Genomic DNA, 25,149 nt, shown 5'->3' on the forward strand with positions numbered 1-25,149 from the left:
CCAGGGAAGTGTAGATGACTCTAGAAAGGTAGTTGGAGTGCCCTGAAGGCCATCTATCAAATAGCAGGAAGCCGCTGAAGATATGTCATGTTGAAAGTGGTGTCTTCTGAAATTTAGCCTAGCAGCCAGTACGGCTGGAGGAGAGAAAGGAGCAGTAATATGGAGGACCTTAGCGATGCAGACAGAGTAAGAAATAGAGGAAAATAGAAATATTTTGGTGGAAAAAGCAGAACTTGGTGACATAATAGGACCCAGGGCGATAGAGTTGGAAGCCTAGGCTCAGGTTTCAAGTCTGAGTGGCTGGAAGGAAAGATGATTAGTAGGTTTTACAAATACTGAAATTTTACAGAAATGGTTGCTCATCAACTTAAAAATGTGCAGCAGATGAAGGAAAGGTGATCCTGGAAGGCAAGATGGGGGTGAAGGATGGGAAGCTGCTTAGCAGCTGGAAGGAGGGGCGCTTGGGGCTCCCAGCACAACCTCCAGGAGCGAGCAGACAGGATTGGGATATAGGCCACTGGGCTCCACTCCAAGTGGCATTAGGGAGGACATGCAAATAATTCAAGGACTTCTGGTCCTTGCTGCATCTAAAAGAAGAGTCGGTTACATTAGTGCTTTAATGGCACTTGACATGATCTCACTGATTCTTCAGCAACCCGATCCGCTGGGTGTCCTTTCCAATTTAAGAAAAAGGAAGCTCCTTACTAAATGGTTAAAATAGACTTGCAGGCCAATCTTAAATAGGGTGGGAGGGGCTGAGGGTGGGGTGGGCAAAGATGTTTTGATATAAACAAAACAAATGCACTTTGGGTGTGTTTTGGTATTTTTCTGGGGCTAGAGGGTGGGTTGGGATGTCCCTGTAGGGTAGTTCCAGAACGGGCTGTCTATATATATATTGTAGTAATAGGCATGTTTGACCCTTGTGAAGGGACATTAGTGGCTGCTGCAGGTCCTGTTTGGAACCCCATGTACAGTTCCCAGTTTTTTGTGTCAGTGCGGGAGGCATTTGACTCTTGTGTTTGTATCTCCTTTTTATGATTGCTGTACTGACCCGTGTCTTTTGGGGGAGGGGTGAAAAGAGATTTGAAATAAAACTGTTTAGAAATTACTTCCAAAAAGAAAAAGGAAGCTCCGCCTCTACACGGCTGTGCGGTCGCACCCTCAGCTCCGAGACTGCTCTAAAGATTCGCCTGGGTTGTCCTCGTTCTCGGGCACCTGCGCACGCGCCCGGGCTGGGTGAGGGTGTCACGTTCCTCGGCGCCAGCCCCTGTCGCCCACCAGCCTGGCCCGGCCCTCGCCCCTCCGCGCAGCTTCCGAAAGTCAAAACCAGCGCTCCCGCCAGGGGCCCGCCTCCGGCCCGGACCAATCGGCCGCGTAGGTCTCGGGCACCAAGCCCAATAAGCGTACTCCCCCGGGCGCCTCCCAACAAGGGGCCTGTTGATTGGTTAGTTTTGCCGTCCGCTGCGTTGCCCTAGCAACCAGGTTACGAAGACGCGGTGGTTGGGCCTCCAGGTCTCAAGCGACCCGGTTTTGGGTCTCTTCGCCAGCTCTCCGCGCTTTCGGCATCATGTCGGTGCGGACGCTACCGCTGCTCTTCTTGAACTTGGGCGGGGAGATGCTTTACATCCTGGACCAGCGGCTGCGGGCCCAGAACATCCCCGGAGACAAGGCCCGCAGAGGTGAGAGACGCCCGGCCTGCACAGCCAGCCCCCTTATAGACTGACCAACACCCCTGCACACTGCGCTCTTATAACCGGGGACCCTTCTCACGACGTCCACACGCCCATCCAGTCAGGGCACCTCAGGAGCCAAATTCCCCCAAAGGTCTTTTCACAGCAGAGGAATTTAATACCCTCCTTGGATGTTATTACGGTACCTCATGCCCCCTCCCCCAATTCTCTCCTCCCCTAATTGGCGAAGTGATTTCCCAATCTCTCTTGACAACCAGTCCCTCCCAAATACCTGGTGTCATCCTCTTTGCTAGTCCAAGCACCCTCTTTCCCCGCATGGACAGGTTCTGACTCTCCATTCCTCTGTGTGGTATCCCTCTTTTTAAACTGGAAGCCAATCTTACTAATTTCAGAAGCTATTTCTGGAAACGTGAGGTCCTGAGATAACATAGATAAATTAGAAAACATAAGAAAAGTATAATTCTTTCCCATCCCAATTGTTGGAAGAGAATATAATTGTGGAAATAATTATGTGACAGCTTCTAAAATGTAAAATCTGTCTCCCATCTACACCCCATCTAATCCCCAGAGAAAGGACCACCCAGAATTCTCTGCCATCCTTTCTCTCTCCCTCTTTTCCTCCCTCTCAACCAACAATTGCTTTCACCAACTTTCCTGGGATTACATATTATATTTCAAGGTAGAGGAAGAAAAGTTGATATAAAGGTAACTGGCATGGTCACAATTAAAACATTTATTCCCTTCAATAGTATCTGTATGCTCAGTTGACGTTAAGCATACATATTCAGATATTCACCATTGGGTCTGTGCTATTGAGTCCAAGTCCATTCATAAAGAGAGAAAAAGAGCTCCCTATAGCACACCCCTCCATCCATTTCATACCCTGCTGCCAGTGCACTTTTTGACATGTAACTCTGTCCATAGTCCCTGCTACTTAAAACCCTTTGTCAGCTTTCCACTGCTGTCTGAGCAGAGGCCAAGTCCTTGTCAGGACATTTCAGGACCCTTCCTGATCTGATTTCTGTCCACCTCTGAAGTCCCACCTTCCACCACTGCCTGCCTGCCTCCTACTTTGTCTATTAATACCAAACTGCCTGTGGGTCTCCATTTAAAGCATGTTCATTCCTGTTTCCATGCTAGTAATCTCCATTCTAACCCCCAATCTCCCACTTCTGTGCTAGGTAAGTCTCCTCTTGTCCTGCATTATTCTGCTTAAGATTCATTTCCTTTCCCACATGGGAAAGAGCCCACACATACTCCCATAGCACCCATCCGTGTCCCTCTACCTTATCACTGACCATATTACCCTGTATTGGTCCATGTATGTGTCTCCCCCCACATGATTGTCTTATTCATCTTTGTACTCCAGCCCCTAGTATACCTAGACCAGAATAAATTGGTGCTCAGTAAATATTGAACTGATTATTTAAATTCATTGTTTTTGTGTAACATTGCCACTTCTTCCTCTAGAACAGTGGTTCTCAACCTGTGGGTCGCGACACCTTTGGGGGTCGAACAACCCTTTCACAGGGGTCGCCTAAGACCATCGGAAAACACATATATAATTACATATTGTTTTGTGATTGATCACTATGCTTTAATGATGTTCAATTTGTAACAATAAAAATACATCCTGCATATCAGATATTTACATTACGATTCATAACTAGCAAAATTACAGTTATGAAGTAGCAACGAAAATAATTTTATGGTTGGGGGTCACCACAACATAGGAACTGTATTAAAGGGTCGCGGCATTAGGAAGGTTGAGAACCACTGCTCTAGAAGGTTCCGTTTTCCTTGGCGCCTATGTTGTGTGTGTTCATTTGGGTGAATGTCATTACTGAGCTGGCAGTCAGCTCTTAGATGGGTAGTCTCCATCTTGGAAGGCGGTGTAAATTAGCAATTAAGAGCATGCTCTCTAGAGTCATACAGATATGGGTCCCAATTCCAGCTTTGCCATTTAACTAGTTGTACGACCTTAGAATGTAACCTCTATAAGCCTGTTTCTTTTTCCATAAAATGGGAATAATAATACATCCTATTAGCCAAGTCGTAAGGATTGAATGAGATAATGTATATATTCAATATATTTAGCATAAGAAGTAGCAGATGTTGTCTTTCAAGAGGAGGTCTGGACAAGACCTGTGAATACTGGGGGACTGGCTTCTTTGTCTTCAGGAGAGGTAGTCCTTAGGGGTTCACTAGATATAGCTTAAGGGAGTGTCAGCCATCTTTGGTCATTCACATTCACAGACTAATTCCTTCCACAGTTGGGAGACACTGAGATGCTGAGTGGAGCCTGATCCAGCCCTTCTGCACTTTCACTGGAAGTAGGGCTTTTGATCAGTCTGGTTCAGTAATTGATTCTAAAAGCTAGAGGACATCGCTTCTTCATGACAACAACAACAAACATTTATTAAGCACTTACCATAAACTGAGGACTTCCCTGAATCCCCACAACTATCCTATCATGTAGGTCAGTGATGGTGAACCTATGACACGCCTGTCAGAGGTGACACGCAAACTCATTTTTTTGGTTGATTTTTCTTTGTTAAATGGCATTTAAATATATAAGATAAATATCAAAAATGTAAGTCTTTGTTTTACTATGGTTGCAAAGATCAAAAAATTTCTATATGTGACACAGCACCAGAGTTATGTTAGGGTTTTTCAAAATGCTGACACGCCGAGCTCAAAAGGTTCGCCATCACTGATGTAGGTAATACTACTATCCCCATTTTACAGATGGGGAAACTAAGGCTAATTTGCCCAGGGTTACATAGCTGGCAAGAGGAAGAGTAAAGAATTTGAACCGAGGCCATCGGGCTCTAGAGCTCATACTCTTAGGCACTGCACTACACTTCCATCTCTGATGGTTACTGTACCAGAATCGTTGTGGGGGTTGGAAGGTCAGGAGGAAAGGGAGAGGTTTTGGAAAAAAATATATCCAATATACCAACTGATTTTTTTTAAAGAAATGATAAAAAGTATCCTGGTTGGCAGATGGGGACTTGTAGAAGGTAGAGTGAAAAAGCAGGGCTGACAGTTTGGGATTCAAAGTTGAGCAACACTAATGTATGCCACTATAGAGATGGTGTAGCTACAGGAAGCAGGAGCCGCTGTGACAGATGCCTGTGCATGGAGACCTATAAAACACCCGACACAGTAAGCTAGTCTTCGTTGAAGCTTTGAATGGAAGCCATGTTTCTTCTAGATGTTTCCATTATCTTACACAACTAAGTGGCGTCCTGGAGGCCATCCTGCTCCCACAGGGCCAGTGCAGATAGTGCAGTCCCCCCTGCATCGCAGCCTCTGGCTAAGCATTCAACAGAAAGGAAGTGCTCTCTATGGAGCAACTTCTGAGTGTTGCCTATTGAGAGTTGTCCCACATTTTAAGAAATAGTGAGAATAATAACACCTGCCTCTGCCTCATTCCCATCCTCTTAAAAATACCCAGAAATAAGACCCTATTACATTTTGTTTACCTTCTTCATTTTACAGAAGGGAAAACTGAGGCATGGAGCCATTCATTGATTTTTCCAATACGTGAAGATCACATATTGGATCCAAATGGTTGAGGTTCTATTTTTATTTTTCTAGTTCCAATGGAACAGGCAGCTCTGGATAGCCTTGGGCATGCCTCCCACTCAAAATATAACTGTAGTGGGATTGTCACAAGCAAGTCTTCTGGAGAAATGATGGAAAAAGAGGACATGATTTCACTTCCCCTGGATCTGCAAGTAGACAGGAACCCTGAGCGCACAGCACTGCAGGGACCTCTGCCGGAGCTGAGCTTCATTGCCTGTGGGAACGCCTCCTCCCCCTGGGCATGCACTTGCCAGCTTCATTTCGTCAGCAGCCGTAGTCCCTGTCCCTTGGAGTAGATGAGCCCCTTGCAGCATCGTTGTTCCCTAACACACCTTGACGAGGGTCGAAACTCCACCTTTCTGAATTCCCACCAGCCTCTTAGGCAAGACCACCTGTAACCTAAATGCCACGGCAAGATAGCAGATGTGGGCATTATGCTACCGCAGCTGGTATCTGCTTTAAGAAGGCCTGACTCTTGGTGCTGCTTCCCCAGTGTTTTCTCTCCAAACACCTATGATGGTGAATTTTCCCAGAGGAGACTGATCTGACAAAGGGAGCCCTTTGCAGCCAGTTAGGGCTCAGCATGCCTGTGTTTCCAGACTGGTCTATTGGGAACTATTGTTATTGTGCATTGAAGACACATACATGTTTTTTTATTATAACTGCAGAAATTACCTTTGAAACAAGCTAGTGGCAGATGTTTTCAAGGGGGACCATTAGTTATGTTTTTTAAATGTGGGTGTGTGTAGATTCTGTTTATCTGGCAGTGGTTTTTCTAGATTGAAATCTCCCCAAAATATAAAGGGGGGAAAAAGTCATCTTTCATTCTTTATGGATAGTGCCCAATGTCCTTCAGTAGAGAAAGAGGAACTAAAAGAGAAGCCAGCTAAGTGCTTGATATTTCATATTTCATCCCCACAACCCTATGAGGTAGGTTCCGTTATGATCCCATTTTACAGATGAAGAAACTGAGGTTAAACAAGTTGGCTTGAAATTATATAGCTAGTAAATGATAGAGCCAGGTCTCATCCCATAAAGGTTCTTAGCTCTTACAGATTTCTCTAGACAAGTACATTTTCCCTTATTTGCATTCCTTTTGACATCCCCTGATTGCTTTTGTCCTCAAGACTTCTCTTTACAGAGGCCCCATCATTACTCCCCTCTTTTTACCTGGAAGTCACACGTCTCTGTATAAAAAGTAAGTCAGAAACAAATAGACATTTTTTTCTTTTTAATTCATGTTTTCTAATTTGAGCAGTTCCATCTGTGCTCTAGAAAGGGAAATCTTACTTTATAAAAAAAATCAGGCTATACGTAAAGGAACTCCTTTGTCTACCTGTTCTTGGAATTACTCTTCCTCGTGGAAGTTAATGTGTTTTGAAAGCCTTATTTTGGATAATATGTATTCTCGTGGCATTAGAGAGGATGACTTCTTGAGCCTTTCAAGACAAAGCCCAGGGTAGCTAGTCGATCTGAGTTTCCTCTCCTCCTAGGCCACTCTCTGTAAGTTCGAGCCTCTACGGCGTTTTTGAAACGTCTTTATCCATCATCCCTTTAAAAGTTTCACATGGAAGGTAGAGTATGCACATTAGACATTGATGCAAACATGACAACGTTTCATAGACCAGATAGATCATTGGTATTTTTAAAGCCTCCTTGAAAATGATGTTTTTGCTTCATGAACTGGTGTTTTCTTTTTGTATGCTTCGTGTAGATGAATGGACAGAGGTGGACAGAAAACGAGGTATGCTATCTCTGGGTTGCATGTATTCAGTCTGCATCCACAGTTCAGCCAGTCCTCTATCAATTGGGTTTAAAGTGGGACCACTCTAAATATCTATATCATAAAAGGCCTGTGGCCATCACGCCATAACGGCGTCAAGACCAAACTAGCAAACCATCTGGATCAGGGCATGGGGAGTGGTGCTGGCAGGCCAACCTCATGGCCCCACCCCCCTGCCAGCCTGTCCCTGATGGGACTCTCCCACCCTGATCAAGAGCAGGGTGGCTGGCCAAACACCCCCTCCCGTCCCCCCAGCCAGCCCTGCCCCCAATCAGCCCTCCCCACCATGATAGGCCTGCAGACCCTCCCCCTGGCCAGCCTCCCCTGATCACACCCCACCACCCCAATAGGGGGCGGGGCTGACCGGCTAACCTCCTGCAGCTCCTCCCCCTGGCCGGCCACGCCCCTGATGGCCCCCACCACCCTGATGGGCCTGCAGCCCCTCCCCCTGGCCGGCTCCACCCCCTGTGGGCCCCCACCACCCCGATCAGGGGCAGGGCCAGCCAGCCCACCTCCCACAGCCCCTCCCCATGGCCAGCCCCGCCCCCAATCGGCTCCCCAACCCCAATTGAGGGTGGGGCCCACCGGCCAATCACCCATGGCCCCTTCCCCCAGCCGGCCCGCCCCTGATCACCCAATCAGGGTGGGCTGGCTGGCTGGCCAACCTCCCGGCAGGCCCAGCCCCGATCCTCCCTGATTGGGGCTGGGCCAGCTGGACCCCACTCATGCACGAATTTGTGCACTGGGCCTCTAGTTTTAAAGAAAATAGTCATGTGTTTCTCTTTAGCTAAGACATTGGTTATACTATATTTGAACCTCTTGTGTAAAAACAGCATGTAAGATAAAAACCAAGCAAACTTAGGCACAAGGCCATATTGCACCTGAGGTACTTTTCTCTCTCTTCATCTTCTAGGCTTTGTGGGGACCTCTGGGGCAGTAGTTACACTTCTGGGCAGGTTGTCCTGTAGTGTAGTCCTTAAAGCAATTCTGTGATAGTATCATGTTACCAAAGAATTGTGGTTCAACATGAGTGGCCTTCCTTGAACCATTCTCCTTAGCACGCAGAGATATCTGTTGAGCAACTGAGGAAAATGGAAGCATGTGGCTGCATGGCTGCCAGGGTTGTGGGCAGGAGGCATGATATCATGCATGCAGTATGGGCCTATCATGCCAGATCTTCAGTTTCTCCTTCACCTGCAACCAGCAGCAAACCTGAAAAAGTTGCCAGTTCCTCAGAGCAAAGCCTTAGCCTTTCTCCTCTTTAAGTGTCATGAGTAGCTCTCATCATTCGGCATTTGGGTGCAATTTATGCATGTCATCAGCCATCGTCCTCAGTATTTTAAATGCTCTCACCACACCAAGTATGCTGAGGAGATAACATAAAAGATTTTAGAGGAAGGGAAGTTGAATCAAACAGCCCCATTCTAATTTCAACTCCAGCACTAGCTGTGTGACCTTGGACTTAACCTCTCTATAAGACTCAGTTTTCCTCCTTGATAGAATAAGGATAATAATCCAGAGTTGTCTTGGGGGAGTCAAATGAGATAATGCATGGAAGGTTCTAAGCCCAGTGCCTGGAACATGGTAAGAGTTTGAAGCATTGTAACCATCCACAAGTAATAGCTTCTCTCTTTTACCCTAGGTTCCAAATTGCATGTTCCCATAAACAACAGAGGTTTCAGTTAACTGGGGTATATTAAATACTCAGGCCAGGCTCAAAGAAAAGCCCAATAGGAGTGCTTGATATGCTTTTATTATATTTCACAACCATCTTTGGCCACTTCTCTTGAGCAGTTTCTTGCCCACCTCTTGATGTGTGGCAGAATTTCAGATGAGAAGTGTGGGTTTTGAGGGCTTTTTGTATACATAACTGAATCACTGGAGTCAATGTTAACGTAAGCATTCCAAAATAATGAGCAGAAACGAACTTCATAATCTGACCTCAGGATGCACCTGTGAAGTCACTTCACTCCCTGGCCTTAGCCTTTTCCTGATGGAGCCTGGCACCTAGAACATTCCTGCCTCATGTGACTGCTAAACACTCACTGAAATAGACTGACAGGTGTGGTCAGACCCATTTCTCAGGTTTCACTGAAATAGGACCGGGACTGGTTCTCCAGGTGAAGGACACCATGTCCTTCCTCTGTGCGCCCTGGTGTTTATCTCAGTGTCTGGTACGTAGTAGGCCTGCCTCATCCAAGTGCAAGGGGAAACGTTGTGAGATGTAGGCTTGTCCCCCATATTCTTTTGTGGCCCCACATTCTTTCCAAAGAATTGTATGAGGGGGGGACCCTGGGTTCTGGGGCTCAACCATAGAACTGCCCTTTTCTCCTTGGGGACATTTGTGGTCACTGCTCTCTCAGGGAGAGGGCCTGCTGTGCTCTCTCTCCAACCAGTGAACTTCCTGGGCATTCCTGTGCGAACAGCCGTGGTGACATACAGCTTATTCCCTTCCCAGACGGAAAGGCCTCGTTTTGCTTTTTACTTTGCTAGAGTGGCCAGCAGTCTCCTCGCGACTTTCTTTCTTCTAGCACTGACTTATTTGGGGGGCGGGAGGGTAAGCTGTTTTCCTGGATCCTGCTAAGAGCTGAAAGACAGACACGCTCAGCCCCGAGGCGAATGGCAGCGCTCTGTAGCATTAACACTGTCAGAGCGGGTGTGATTCTTTGAGTTCCTCTTTGGACCTCCTCCCTGGCCTACAGAAACCTGTGGAAAGTTCAGACTCTCTCCTTTGAGGCCTTAGGTGTGGGTTTTCAGTTGCACCTGTTTCCTTGCCGATTCTGTGTTTCATATAGGCTGCAGGAAGGAAAAGGTTAGGAAATCCAGTTACCGCAGTCCTTGCTTGTTTAGGTCAAAGGTAAAAGGCTATGCATGAGGCAAGTCCGGGAGAGTTATGTCTCCAAGCTGTCCGCACTGGGGACAGGTTAGCGTGCATTAAGGGCAAGCTGTGGTGGGTTGGAACGGTAGGATGTGAGGGATGCCCTGCTTTGGAATGGAGTTGGGTCTTCCTCACAAATAGGAAGGAGTCCAGCATAAAGTCCAAGGGCAAGTGTGAGTCAACGTCAGTAAGAAGTGTTAGTTCTTCTGTGTCAAGGTCCTTTTCCCCTCTCCCCTTCCTCCTCTCTCTGTAGTTCTTCCATTAAGATTTAAATACATATAGAATTGTATACCCGAAACCTATATAATGTTATCAACCGATGTTACCCCAATAAATTCAAAAATAAAAAAATAAAGATTTAAATACAACCAGCCCTGAGCTTCCCCTGCCCACCCCCAAAAAATGCTCTTGGACCTGCTTAAAAATGCCGGTCTGGGCCTTCAGGGTACTCCGATCAATTACTTAAAGGTAGAGAGGGGGCCTGAAGTCTCGACCTCAATGCTCACCTTGCCTTCACTCTCATAGATTTTTGGCCACAGCCAATGCCTGGTGTGTCCTTTTGTGGCAAAAGAAAGAGGCATTTGTATCTTTCAGCAACAATCACTCGTGATTAATAATTGATTTTGCATAATTATTTTGAGTAACCAGTTTTCTTTCAAATTTTAATTACTATGAATGTATATCTTTTAGGCAAAAATATACATGGTTTAATTAAGAATAATCTGTGTTCATCCATCCTTGTTTCTATTTCTTGTACCAGAGGGTTTTCCTAGCCCTCAACTAATGATATTAGAGTAGCAAAAATGTCTTAATGAATGAGTGAATGAAGGACTAGATTTATAGACACTTTGGTTTGCACACATCTTAGGACCTTTTATTCTCACTAGATGAAAGTTTTCCATTTGAGCAATAGTCTGAGACATAGCACTACAGTGTAATATCAACATTATAAATCAAATGTAAAAATTAAGACATTCTAAAATGGTACTGATCTGAAGTACATGTCTTGTAGAAACATTAGAAACATTTTAATTTCTAACCAGTGGGTAGACTTGTCAATTTCCATAAAATATTTTACCAAAAATAGTCAACTTACCATTATTGGTCCCATTTTTATAAAATGTAATTTTAAGTAAAATGTTATAGATTTGCTAAACAAACAACAAGAGTGATGCTGTTTCTCATGTTAAGGAAGAGATCTAATCTAAAATGTTTATAGGAACATTTTTTTAAAGAAAGAAGAAACATTTCTGCTATCACCAAGTGAGAGAAGTATGTAAAAGTGATTTGTAACCTCTCATGACACATTTGTACATTGTCACATGTATGTTAGCCCTGAGATGGCCTCATCGGGCACTCTGGACCCCTCCTTCTATTGGAACCTCTGTGTGGTTTCTCCGCAGGGAGCAGATCTCACCAAGCATATCAGCATCCCACTCTGCTAGGCTGGCTCCTCCATCACACTTGTACAGAGCATCTCCTGAATTAAGCTTCCTCCAGTACCCTCCTTAGCTGTATATTCTCTCTTGTCTCTACAGTTCTTCATGACATCATCTTAACCATGTTCAATAAAAGCTTTATAGAGGAATTGTTAAAACCCCAAGAGCTCTACTCCAAGAAGGCCCTCAGGACCATCTATGACCGCCTGGCTCATGCCTCCATCATGAAACTGAACCAGGCCAGCATGGATAAGGTGAGCGAACAGTTGCCTCTAGCCCCTTGATTGCATGTCATGTATCTTTGGTGGATGATTATAGACTGGAATCAAATGAGATGATGTAAGCAATGATGCCTTGTAAGAAAAATGGCCTTGTAAATATTAGTTGTTGAGTTTCGGAGTTGGAAAGGACCTCAGACATCATCCACCCCAGTCCCTCTATTGTTTATGTCCCTCCACCTGCCCAAAGAGAGTGCTGGTCTTCATGCCCATATTTATGAACACCTTAGCCCCACCCTAAAGACTTTAAATCTGCTTCATTCTTGAATCTCAGCTCTGACAACCAGGAAGTTTTTGAAGCAAATTCAGAACTGCTCAGTCTTTACTTATAACAGGGACATATATATCTTTTGGGGGAACAAATTATTAGGGCACTCTGATTTTTTTAAGTTAAGTCCATACATTTTTAAAATGTGTTTTTATTGATTTGAGAGAGAGACAAACATCAATGTGAGAGTGAAACATCAATTGGCTGTCTCCCGCACAAACCCCAGCCTGGGATTGAGCCAAGCCTATATAGATTGGGGTTGGCAACCTGGGCATGTGCCCTGACCAGGAATTGAACCAGCAATCTTTTGATGCATGGACGACGCTCCAACTGACTGAGCCACCCAGCCAGGACAAAAATCCTTTATTCGTTAATGTCTTTTCCACAGCTAGTTTTGTAATATCTTTTTGCCATTTTTAAATTAAGGTATAACTTATATGACATATAATTCACCCTTTCATAGTGTACAATTCAGTGGTTTTTAGGATACTCATAATGTTGTATAACCATCACCACTATCTAATTAGAGAACATTTCCATCAGTCGGTAGTAATGTCCTTTGTTTCATTTCTGATTTTAGTAATTTTAGTTTTCTCTCTTATTTTCTTGGTCAGCCTAAGTAAATAATTGTCAATTATCTAGCTAAAGGTTTGTTGGTCTTTTCAAAGAACCAACTTTTGGTTTCATTGATTCTTATCTACTGTTTTTCAACTCTTCATTTCATTGATTTCGGCTTTAAACATTCTTTTCCTCCCTTCTCCTTGGTTTCAATTTAGTTTGACCTTCTTTTTCTAGTTTCTTAAGGTGAAAGGCTAGGTGTTGATTGGGGAAATGCAGGCATCCACTGCTGTAAATTTCCCTCTGAGCACTTCTTTAGCTGCATTCGAGACTGTTTTGTGTTATTTTTTTAAAATATATTTTTACTGATTTTAGAGAGGAAGGGAGAGGGAGAGAGAGAGATAGAAACATCAACGATTAAAGAGAATCATTGATTGGCTGCCTCCTGCATGCCCCCCACTGGGGATCAAACCCCCAACCCGGGCATGTGCCCTGACCGGGAATCAAACCCGGGACCCTTCAGTCCGCAGGCTGACTCTCTGTCCACTGAGCCACACCAGCTAGGGCTTGAGACTATTTTTTATGGATGCGAAAACTCAGGCTCAGAAAGATGAGAAGACTTCACCAGGCCCATTCACCTAGTCAGTGGCAATGGAGGGCTTATTTTAGGGATTTTGCTCTCCAACTCCAGCACCCAGTCTAGGGCCCCCCAGCTGCCAATATTGTTTCAAACATATTCCATCAGCAATAAGCTGACCAGAAATCCTGGTTTGCCCAGGAATGTCCTGGTCTAACCCTGTTGTTCTGGCTTAATTATTATATCACCCCCCTTTTACTCTCAAAAGTATCTTGGTTTGCTCAGCTGGTGTGGCTCAGTTGGTTGAGCGTCATCCCATACAATAAGAAGTCACCAGTTCGATTCCCAGGTTGCAGGCTCGATCCCCAGTATGGGATACGCAGGAGGCAGCCAACCGATAATTCTCTCTCATCGATGTTTCTGTCTCTCTCGCTCCCTCTCACTTCCTCTCTCTATAAAGTTAATAAAAACATACATATTTTTTAAAGTATCTTGGTTTGAGGGATAACTGATATAGTCATTGAGCTGTATAATATACCCAGTACTGGTTTTCAATAAACGCTTGACTGCTTCATTGTGTGGAGGTTCTAACATCTGCTTTTATGATCCCATTTATTTTGTCTGCGTATGGGTTGGCAGCTCTATGACCTGATGACTATGGCTTTGAAATATCAAGTACTGCTGTGTCCCCGTCCCAAGGACGTGCTGCTGGTCACTTTCAACCATTTAGATACCATCAAGGGACTAATCCAAGACAACCCAGCCCTCCTGCATCTAGTGGATGAGACTCTCCGGCAGCTGATTGAAGTAAGACACCATCAGTTTATCACCTCTCAGCCCCATACTGGCTCTCATTCCTCTGTTAGGAATGGAAAGATTCTATGGCAGAGAGAACAGGATGAGGAGTGGCAAAACCTGCCACTCTCCCTGAAAACCCTAAAAATCTCCAAGTATCCATTTTGGTCATACAAGAGGCATTATCATCTTAGGACCTCTTAACTGTTGCCTTCGAAATTGGGAAAGCAATGATCCAGACCCTGGCATTTCCTCCTAACTTTTCGGAAAGGGGTTGGTGGTGGATGTTCTGCTAAATCTTGGGGAACGGCTTCTCTGGGTCTGTGGGGGACAGGAGAGGTGGTGTGCCCTGCTCGGTGTGGCGTGCTGGGGTCCGGGAGGGGGCAGTGCTGGCTCTCCTGCTGCCCTTCTCGCCCCAGCAGCCGAGTCCTCGCCTTGCTGTGGCTCCCATCCCTGAGCGCCCACCTACCCCACCTGTCTGCACTTCTCACCTCACTTCTGAAAGTGAATTGCTTCTTGCTGCTTTGCCTCTGCAGGTATACGGTGGCCTCTCCGCGGGGGAGTTCCAGCTGATCCGGCAGACGCTCCTCACCTTCTTCCAGGACCTGCACATCCGGGTGAGTGGTGGCAGGCCCAGGAGCACCCCGCCACTGCTGTCCTAGGGAAACGGGGTGCCACGCAGTCAGGCAGGCAAGGGCTGAGCTTGCCCAGTGAGTGGTGTCCTCATTGTTTGGCTCCATAAATGATCAACTTTTTTTTTTTAATCTTTTTTAAAAAATATAATTTTTTATTGTTGAAAGTATTACATATGTCTCCCCCCCCCCCCCCCATTGACTCCCTCCAGCCCATCCCCACCCCAGGACCTCACGCCCATTGTCTGTGTCCATGGGCCATGCATATACGCGTACAAGGACCTTGGTTGATTACCTCCCACCCTCCCCGCCTTCCCTCCAACATTCCGCACTCTGTTCCATGTTTTGAGTCTCTGGATCCACTCCATTCATCAGTTTATTTTGTTACTTAGATTCCACATATGAGTGAGATTATGTGATACTTGTCTTTCTCTGACTGACCCATTTCACTTAGCACGGTGGTCAGCAAACTGCGGCTCGCGAGCCACATGCGGCTTTTGGGCCCCTTGAGTGTGGCTCTTCCACAAAATACCACGTGTGGGCGCACGTACAGTGTGATTGAAACTTCGTGGCCCATGCGCAGAAGTCGGTTTTCGGCCTGGGCGAGTCTATTTTGAAGAAGTACTGTTGGTATTTGTCTCTGTTGACTGATGAGTTTGCCGACCACTGACTTAGCACGATACTCCCCAGGTCCCTCCATGCTGCCTCAAATGATCAGCTTTCTGATAGCAAATCTCAGCAGTTTTTAAATGGACCAAGGAAGACAGCGAGACTGACTCCTCCCGTTACCTGTGTTCCTTGGTGTCTTCCCTTCTCCAGAGGACGTGCTCTCAGAGCCACCAGCCTGATCTGAATCGCACAGCCTCCCCCAGACCTCTCGTCTCGGGGACTCTCCAGTCCCTGAGGCTGTGTGAGGCTGCCCTCCTCCAGGAAGCTCTCGCCTTCCCTGGTGTCGGGCACCACGCCATCCTGGCCTGCCCTGATCCTTTCCATCTCTGCGCCTCTCACCTTCCTCTCCCTCTTCCTGTCGCCAAACCTTCTCCCCTCCACCCGCACCCTGCTCTTTAGGAATCGCTTCCCTCCCCACTTTCCAGCCCTTTCACCCGGAGTCTAACCTCCACCCCACCCTTGCCCCAGCCCTGCCATCGAGACCAGCATCTCCACCTGAAACTCCCCACGAGGATGCCCACCCGTGCCTACAATTTCGTGTCTGTACCTAAACTCACGTCCATGGACTGGGAAAGACAAATAGATTTCAACTCTGAGGCCAATTTTATTATTAATCCTCATGAAAAATTATACTTGCTATGGGTGGAGCAATAATAGCATCCATGTAAATGAAGATCTCTAATAGTCATTGATTAAAATAAAAATATGAAAGTACAAATATGATTAAGTTTTGCATTGATTTAAACTATTGAAAACTCTGCATCATGTTACCAAGACTGTGCATGCTTGGGCGTTATTTGATGCGTTGTAGTAACATAGCAGCCATAATGACTTCTCAAGTCTGACAAGATCAAATTAATTATAATGAAAAGACATTCCTAATAATAAGTCTATAACAAAATGATTAAAATATATTAAACCACAAAATATATTAAGCTTTACTTGCTAAAATGGGCACGCAATAAAACATCAGAACATTCATTAAGAGAAATAGGACTTCCACCTCCTGGCAGAATTCAGCCACTGATTTGTAGCATTTGGCTGGTTTTCCAAGTCTGAATGGTTTTCGGCTCAGCTGCAATTTGTGATTGCCTATGCCCTATACAGATTGTCTCTGTTTTCAGCCATCTTGATAGTTTTTAGATTTGCTAGCAAAACCAACCAACTAAACAAAGATAACACAGCTCTGACTAACATTTCCTTGTTCATTGTTTAACCAAAACTCCTCATCTGATAACCAAAGCTTTCTGCAATATCACGAGTCACTGGAGTGCTCTGAGCGGCCCAGGCCCTGCCCTGCTCTGCTCTCGGGCCTGGCCAGAGACCACTTCCATCTGGAATCCTGAGCAACCCCTCTCAGCCCTCCAGAACTCCTCCAAGGCTGCCTCCTACAGGGTGGGCCCCCAGGTCCCCCACCCTCTCCCGCTCTCATTCCCATTCACACATCCTTCCACCGTGCACTTTCCTGTGTTCTTTCCATTGCTTCCGTTGTTGGAAAATATCATCGCCTCGTCCTGGAATGTTCCTTAAACCTCCACTCCACTATCCACTCCTCTTGGAAATGTTTCATGCCTGGAAAACCAGTCTAACAAATATTTCCTAAGTGCCTACTCTATGCCAGCACTGTTTTCAGTGTTGGAGATAAGTGAGCAAGGAGGCGGCCCTGCCTTAAGGGGTTCTCTGCTGCGGGAAGAGACGGAGAGGACAAGTCAATAATATTCTGGTTCTGACCACTTCTAGGAAGACGGCAATACAGGGTAAAGTTACAGAGGGCAACTGGGATGGGATGTCGATCAGGCCAGCACCGTCCAGTAGAGCTTTCTGTTGTGACGGAAAAGTCCTATATCCCTGTTTTAATTGAGACTGTGACTAACAACAGAGATCTCAGGAAAGGGCATCTAAATGGAAGTGACAGCAAGTATGAAGGCCCATGGATGGGAAAAAGCATGAAGTGTTCCTTGGACAAGGAGAAAGCCAATCTGAACGAACCATGTCGAGGCCGGAACGATGGTCCAAGTTTACAGCCTGTGCAGCATGGGCACTGGCTAATCATAGCAGGTGCCAGTTATACACAAGCTGGTCCCTACAGCTGACTTACCTTTAGACCCCAGTAAGGAGTTTATTCTAAGAGTGAAGAAAAGATTTGAAGCATTTTAGGGTGATCTGATTCGTGTTCTGGAAGATGAGCTATATGAGATCAGGGCAGAGGTAAGACAGCAGTTGGAAAACTGTTGCGGAAATTAGGTAAAAAATGAAAGTTCTTGGATTGGGTGCTACCAGTTAAGACAGTGAGACATGTTCACATTCAAGATATACCTTCAGAGCAAGATGAATAAGACTTACTAAGAGATCAGATGTGTATGTGGGGATAGAGACTTGATTTGGAATGGTGAACACACAATACAGTGTAGAGATGATGTGTAGTAAAATTGTGCACCTGAAACTTGTATAATTTTGTTAACCAATGCCACCCTGATAAATTCAATAAAGGCTGAGAGAGAGAGGAATGAGAGGAAGAAGAATAAAGAACGAATACTAAGTTTTTGTCCTAAGAAACTGTGGTGCCCTTTAGGCATCCAAGTAGCAATATCAAATAGGCAGTTGGTTATGCTGCAAGCAGTTGAGTATGGCTGGAGCATGGGGTTCACGGAGGAGCATGGCTGTGGAGAAGATCGGGGGCCAACTGGAAGGTGTATAACTTACCAAAAACCCGGAGCCGGGGAGTGGCCCAGCTAAGATGTACCCTAGGCAGCCCACCGTCAGAGCCTAAACTGGCAGCTTACAAATTCTTGTCACTTTGCATTTTCACTGCCTGGCATACAACATCCTTGATGATATTACAAATATAAAGGACTTATTTCACACATAAGAAAGCTAAGATCCAACAAAACTGCTACAATGTTTATGGGATTTAGTCTGACCAAGACCTCAATACAGAATGCACAAAACCCAGGAGTAGACATAAGCATAATGGTGTTTTCAGGCACATAAAGGACCTTCAATCCATTGCCGGCTGGATTCTCCCTCTCCAGCCTCTTGTCACCAATCCTGCCCGGGCTAAGAGTTTGTGCTCCAGAGTCAGATACACAAGGGCCGGCTTGCATCCTCCGCTCTGCCCCTGTGAGCTGGCTGGCCTTGAGTGAGTGTCTTAATCTCTGAGCTGCCGATGCCTCACCTGTGAAGTGGAGATAGTGAGGTTCTTACAGCACTGTCGGGGTATAGCCTTTCTGAGAACAGACTTTATGGAAAGGTAACAGGGAACCAAGGAATGGGTGTGGCATTTGGAGTCAGCCTTGGTTTCGAATCCTTGCCCTGTCTCTTACTGTTCTCTTTGGGCAAGTCACTTTACTCTGTGACCTTGGCTTTCTCATCTTTAAAAAGGGGGTAAGCCAGACTGTGTGGCTCAGTGGTTGAGCCTTGGCCCATGCACCAAGAGGTCACTGGTCCGACTCCCAGTCAGGGCATATGCCCAGGTTGTGGGTTGTGGGTTGTGGGCTCGATCCCCAGGGGGGTGGGGGTGTAAGAGGCAGCCGATCAGTGTTTCTCTCTCATTGATGTTTCTATGCCTCTCTACCTCTCCCTTCTCTCTCTAAAAATCAACGGAAGCATATTTTAAAATAATAATTGCCAAAAAGGGAGGGAGAGAGTAATGCACCTCACCTAGATTTTCTGTGAGGCTCAAAAGGAGTTTTGTTCGTAAAAAGCACTGTAACTCTGCAGATGTTAGCTATGGTGAGTTTTCCTCGTATTGTTATAACCCACTAGGTAACAGTCCCAACCCACTGCAGCTTTCCATCCTCACAGTGCTCACGTCTATGAAAATCTACCAGGAAAAATGATAATAAGTGTATTTTTTTTTTCAGGTGTCCCTATTTCTAAAGGACAAAGTTCAGAATTCCAATGGTCGCTTTGTGTTGCCAGTGTCTGGGCCTGTTCCCTGGGGAATTGAAGTTCCCGGACTCATCAGGTGAATTCTCAACAAGAATTGTCAGGCCAGGGTTTGGGGTTCCGGGAAGCCAGTATGTGGGCCTCCACCCAGAAGGCAGCTCGGTGGGCCCTTCCCTTCCTCAGTAAAGCACAGGAGTTAGGAGGTCAGGCGCTAGTCCCAGCTCTGCCACGTGGCAGACACTCACGGCAAACCACGCCATCCTCCAGCATTCATTCCCTCATCTATTAAATGGGCCCATCATTTGTCTTCCCAGACCTGAGGGTGAATAAGAATGATGCTCTCAAACGCTTACCGAGCACCTGGCACACAACATGCACTCAATAAATATCGCTGTGTCAATATCATTACCACAACCAGCACCTTTATCTGGAAAGGGCACATGAATGCCTTTTTGTCCCACAGTACAAAGAATAAAGACGCCTCCAGGACTACCCAGGCTTGGAGAACGTTCCATCGTGTCATACTTTGTATTGCAGAATGTTCGACAACAAGGGCGAAGAAGTGAAGAGGGTGGAATTCCCGCACGGTGGAAGCTATGTCCCTGCGCCAAAGGAAGGTTCTTTTGAAGTTTATGGAGACCGAGTCCTGAAACTAGGAACTAATATGTGAGCAAATCCTCCCTCCCTGAGTGAGTTCGAGTCCAAGGGAGTCGCCTCGTTTAGAAAGCCAGCTTGACTTCGACCCTGAAATCCTGCTGACACCTGCAGTGGTTTCCCCTCAGACACAGTGCATGCCGCGCCCCCCACCTCCACAGGGCGCCTAAGATTTCCAGACATCAGGTCACTCATAGGTTTAAAAGATAAATAATTTTATGCCCTAGCTGGTTTGGCTCAGTGGATAGAGCATCAGCCTGCGGACTGAAGGGTCCCGGGTTTGATTCTGGTCAAGGGCACATGCCCAGGTTGCATGCTCAATCCCCAATAGCGGGCATGCAGGAGGCAGCCGATCAGTGATTCTCATCAGTGATGTTTCTCTCTCCCTCTCTCTCTCTCCCCTTTCCTCTCTGAAATCAATAAAAAATATATTTTTAAAAAAGATAAATAATTTTAAGTGGCCCTGGAGATTCAGAAAGGCGAGGTGCTTCCACACAGCTTCCCAGGTATTTTTCTTTGGGGAAAAAGTAAAATTTGAGCAGTTGACAAACACTTACTTGTATGTTTAACTCCCAGCACCTTTCTGGATGCTTTTAAACATCTCAAAAGCCCAGCTGGCGTGGCTCAGTGATTCAGCATCCACTTAGGAACCAGGAGGTCACAGTTTGATTCCCGGTCAGGGCACACGCCTGGGTTGCTGGCTCAATCCCCAGTGTGTGGCGTGCAGGAGGCAGCCGATCAATGATTCTCTCTCATCATGGATGTTTCTATCTCTCTCCCTTCCTCTCTGAAATCAATAAAAATGTTATTTAAAAAAAAAAAAAAGCCATGAGCTATACTTAGGTGTTAGAAGGAAGTCAGTTTAAAAAGCTAAACAACGTTTTCACAGTTTTCTGTTGACAACCAGGTACAGTGTGAACCGGCCTGTGGAAACCCATACATCTGGAACATCAAAGAACTTATCTTCACAGGCACAGGTGAGCCTCTGCCTCCTGTATTTATCTTCTGAGCTTACTTCTAGATACAAACGTCCAGATGGGGAGAAGGGTGGGAACTCTGGATTTCAAAGCTAGCCAACATTTCCCTCATTGTTCGCAATCTTCTCGATGCAGCCTTATAAGTACACAGGTTTTTAATTGTAGTTTCCCATGGAGACCTCCAGTGATCTGACTAATTAGGTAATTTTAGGCTTGGTTCAATCACCATAATTAAGTGGGAACCACACAGCAGGACATGTGAAATTAGCACCAAACCAGTGCCATCGGGTCCGGGGCCGCTGACCTCAGCACCTTATCATTAAAACGTCCCTTTTCAGTGCTCCCCTTATTGCGATAGCTAAGCTCAACGTGGGGTTTTAGGTTCTCTGGATTCCATCTATACAGACTCTCACTGAACTAACTGCCAGCTAGCCACAGGACAAATCATGGAATATTCCGTTACTCGGGAAACATCCGTTGAACTGCTATGGGCTGGGTACCCAGGGACACAAAGCTGGCTTCGATGGGTCTCATCCTGAAGGGGCTTCTATAGTTGGGAAGACAGCGATAGAACAAACAACTTTCACACAGGGGAGGCTCTGAACGAAGTGCCGTGTGTTCTGTCCAGTGGGCTGGGAGCAGGGGGCTGAATCAGGAAAGCTGTTCAGGGGGTGACATTCAAGTGGAGCTCTGGAGAGGATAAGGTACTCAGCAGCCGGAAGGAGAAATGGGGGTGCAGACCCAGGTGACAGTTTGGGCAAAGGCGCCAAGGGGCAGGAGAGCATAGTGTTTGGGGGAGCAGGGAGGAGCACCTCTCCCCCGTGACTAGGTCACGGCCTACTTGAGGCAGGTGGCCAGAGGTCCGGCTGTACAGGGACACCGTTCGGGGCCTGAGTAGGAAGGAGCGTAAACAATTTGGGCTTCACCCTTTAGGCAGGAGACGGAGGGGTTTATTTCCCGCAAGGAAGAGGTGAGAGGAGAACTGTGTTTTAGATAACTGGCGGCAGAGTGACCGAAGAGGCCGAGCAGGGGAAGGCCGGGTTAGAGAGCCATGTTAGAAGGGGAAGGTGGAAGTGGGCAAGACTGAGCGAGGGAATGGACGCAGGGTGTGTGCACCATGGTCACCACCAGAGGGCAGTGTGGTAGCTCCTACGCAATGGGTGCCCTGGGAGCGGGAGACCTCAGTGTGAGGGCACCAAGCTGCCTGAAGAGGAAGCAGTGTCTTCAAGGAGGGAGGTAGTTGAGGACAATGGGTCCCTGGGGCCTTCCACTCGTCCTGAAAGTGTGAAGGTCTCTGGTTTGCTGCCCTGCTAGAGTCCCTCCGCTTCTGACGCAGACTGTTTCTCTGTTGGTTAAGCCTGTTTAAGCCTGTTTTCTATGCTTTATTTGGACCCAGTTCTTCCCAGAAATAATTTAAATAGTTATTGCTTTGCCTGGGTTTATAATACCACCCTGGGTCTCTGGGTCTCAGCAGGAAACATGATCACTTTCATGTGGCTAAAAATCATGACATTTTTTCTGCAGCAAAGCATTGCTCCAAACCCTCTTGCTAAAGAAGAGCTGAATTTCTTGGCCAAGCTGATGGGAGGAATGGAGATTAAGAAAACCAGTGGCCCTGAGCCAGGATTCCGGTTGAATCTCTTTACCACTGACGAAGAGGAAGAGTATGTTTTAAATCTGTCTCTTTAAAGACCTATAGAAAAATCCTGAGTGTGCTAAGCCAAAAAGGTGACCACCATAACCAGCGACACTTATAAATACACGTGTAAAGACCACAGATGACTGCCAGCCAATTCAATAACCTGGTTAAGAAGAGCCCCCCAGTGTGAAACAGCCTGAACTCGCTGGATTCGTTCACAGCACAGCTGAACAAGAAGTATTAGAAGTCAAGATAATCAAATCAAGGAACGTCTGTTTAGAAGCCAGAGGAGGGAGGTCAAAGAATGATATCTTTGAGATTAGATAGCCTCCCCAAAACCAGTAGCAGTAGTAACTGACTGAGATTTATCGTGCTTTACGGTTTACAGAGCACTTTTGCACTCATTATCTCATGTGATCCTCCTCACAACCAAATATTTGGGGGTGGGGGTGCCTTCTATTTCCCTATCCATTGAACTGCCTTCTTTTGTTCATGTCTGTGTGGCAGGTACTATGGTAAGTGCTGGGAACACAAAGATGGAGCGTGTGACCGAGGGCCTGCCCTCGGGACTCCCCGCGTAGCAGGAGAATGAATGTGTACATAGGTCATGTCAGTGCCAGGTCATAAATGTGCTAATGGAGGACACAGTGGTTACTTGCACTGGCAGATTGAAAGAGTTGGCATCTGAGCTGGGTCTTGGAATGTGCCAAGCAGAGGAAGGGGGAAGCATTCTTGGCAGAGTTTAGTACGTTCAAAGGCACAGAGACATAAAAGAATGTGACTTTCTGGAGTGCGGGGGGCATTGGTTGGGCATGTAGGAAACAAAGTTGAAGGGAAATGGCAGGAGATGAGGCAGAAAAGAAATAGGTTGCCCTATTATCAAGTGCCAGTTTGTCATGCTGGCAGGGAGAGAACTCTAACCTTTGACCTATTTCTCTACCATCTCATGCAGACAAGCAGCGCTAACCAGGCCAGAAGAGTTATCCCATGAAGTTGTCAACATACAAGCTACTCAGGTGTGTCCAGGGAGGGGACTCCATGTCAAATCTTATTCCCCTCCTCATCCTGTAATAACTTTGACCTTCCAAGGCCATACCTTCTCTCTGATCCAGCGGTTCTCAACCTGTGGGTCACGACCCCTTTGGCGGTCGAACGACCCTTTCACAGGGGTCGCCTAAGACCATCCTGCATATCAGATATTTACATGATGATTCATAACAGTAGCAACATTACAGTTATGAAGTAGCAACGAAAATAATTTTATGGTTGGGTCACAACATGAGGAACTGTATTTAAAGGGCCAGAAGGTTGAGAACCACCGCTCTAATCAGTATGATGAGCTGAAATGCATCACAGTGGTGGGATAAAAATGAAATACCAACTGCATGTCTCGTTTCTCGAACAGGACCAGCAAAGGAACCAAGAGCTGGCTCGGATTATGGGGGAATTCGAGGTCATGGACCAGCCAAGGTGGAGTGCCAGCAAGGGGGATGATTTGCTGGCCATGATGGACGAGTTATAGCTGTGCGGACCAGGCACACCCCTCCGCTGTGGGAGAGGCTGCCTGACATGGACCCTGGGGGATGCAGAAGGATGCCGCTCATTCTCTGCTGAGTGAAGAAGCATTACCTCTTGTTCCCCTTCGTGTTGGGACGGACTGCTCCGGTCTCTCAGGAAGCACACTCCCGGAAGGCACACACATACACATCTACTCCCATTTTCCTTCTGCTTTAATGACAGCCCTCCAGAGCATTCTGGGCCACAGGTTCAAGCCTCGGAGTTGGTAAGGGGCGCTTCCATCCCTGCTTTCCTGTGGGGGCCTCCAGCTCACAGATGCCTGCGAATCGTCACCAAACTTCAGAGCTTTCTGGGATGGCTCCTGCCTTGTGAGCCTGAAATAAGTGGAAAAGGCAGTTGCCTCACGCAGTTGGGGCCCAGTTTAGACAGCCCTCCTCTCCCTGGCACCCTGGGAACTGTAACCTCAGAGGCAGGGGAAGCAAGGCCGTGTGACGGGAGCAGCAGCTGGGTCCCCCACAGAGCACGTGGGCACCTGCAGTTCGCTGCACAGCTCTCCATCCATACGCGGTGGGGGCTTCTCCCTCATGGAGACGCGCACCAGGGAAATAGTGCTTCATCCCCAGAGCCTTCTAAAGACACCCAGCACGGTGCGCCAGGACACCGGCTCCTCTGCCTCTCACCCCGGGGCCAAACAGAGCCTTAAGCTGGATTCATGGGAGGCGCACGTGGTGAGTCATTTTACCTTCCGTGTCCCAAAGGAGCTGCTTCCCTGGCACGATGCCAAGTGTAGTTGGGCTATCAGACCGGGGCTGCCTTCCCTGTTCCAGGAAGGCCTGGGACTGAGTAACTGATGGGCTCAGGGCCACCTCATGTCCGGAGGTCCAGGCCCAGTCAGCCCTGTGGAAGGAACCTCCAGGACGGCAGAGGGTAGGACGACGGAGTTGCGTCGGTCATCGCCTGAGATTGGACCGACCAGAGGGAACGCTCGGGCCCTCACCCTGGCAAGGGGGGAGGCAAACACTTCTGGAATCTGAGGGCCCGGGAAGCTGTCCCTTAGCTTGCCACGGCATAGTGTTTGATCGCAGACAGGTAAATCACCAAATAAATGTAATTTGCCGCCTTCCCGTGAAGTTACACTTTCTTGCCTACAAAGACGCCCCCAAAAGGTCCTTTGGGGAGGAGAGACGTTTGCTGTAAAACGCCTGTTACAGGCTTGCAAACTGCTTTCTCCTTTGGTCTCCTCCAAGCAATCCGGGTGCCAGAGGAAAGGGAAGGTTCTGTCCAGTTCTGGGTCTGGCTCCGCCGCGCTGCCAC

The 25,149-nt window shown here is 46.9% G+C and overlaps 1 protein-coding gene and 1 long non-coding RNA gene across 4 annotated transcripts in view; one reads left to right on the forward strand and one right to left on the reverse strand.

Moving 5' to 3' along the window:
* The first annotated feature begins 788 nt into the window (after positions 1 to 788).
* On the forward strand, positions 789 to 24,959 carry OSCP1 (organic solute carrier partner 1). 2 transcript variants are annotated; one of them, XM_059690162.1, is made up of 11 exons: positions 789 to 1,679; positions 6,997 to 7,026; positions 11,482 to 11,636; positions 13,703 to 13,870; positions 14,395 to 14,475; positions 19,023 to 19,126; positions 19,585 to 19,713; positions 20,609 to 20,678; positions 22,203 to 22,342; positions 23,270 to 23,333; positions 23,723 to 24,959. In XM_059690162.1, exons 1-11 carry the CDS (start codon positions 1,568 to 1,570, stop codon positions 23,837 to 23,839), a joined length of 1,170 nt encoding a protein of 389 aa, XP_059546145.1. In that variant the 5' UTR covers positions 789 to 1,567; the 3' UTR covers positions 23,840 to 24,959. The 2 variants fall into 2 exon arrangements, with proteins under 2 accessions (XP_059546145.1, XP_059546147.1); XM_059690164.1 differs by lacking the exon at positions 6,997 to 7,026 and having other exon boundaries at positions 796 to 1,679.
* The window catches only part of LOC132231309 (uncharacterized), a 38,693-nt gene continuing 37,623 nt past the window's right edge, over positions 24,080 to 25,149 (reverse strand). For both annotated transcript variants that reach the window (XR_009452022.1, XR_009452021.1), the window contains exon 7: positions 24,080 to 24,209. This is a non-coding gene — a long non-coding RNA (uncharacterized LOC132231309). The remainder of the gene's footprint in view (positions 24,210 to 25,149) is intronic.

This window comes from Myotis daubentonii, chromosome 3 (assembly GCF_963259705.1).
Source record: "Myotis daubentonii chromosome 3, mMyoDau2.1, whole genome shotgun sequence".
NCBI lineage: Eukaryota > Metazoa > Chordata > Mammalia > Chiroptera > Vespertilionidae > Myotis > Myotis daubentonii.

Bases quoted from the DNA above. Each gene is read 5' to 3' on its own strand.
- OSCP1 (XM_059690162.1), top strand. From the start codon at position 1,568: ATGTCGGTGCGGACGCTACCGCTGCTCTTCTTGAACTTGGGCGGGGAG. The intron at 22,343-23,269 runs GTATGTTTTAAA...CATCTCATGCAG, and splicing joins ACCACTGACGAAGAGGAAGA to ACAAGCAGCGCTAACCAGGC. The intron at 23,334-23,722 runs GTGTGTCCAGGG...TTTCTCGAACAG, and splicing joins TCAACATACAAGCTACTCAG to GACCAGCAAAGGAACCAAGA.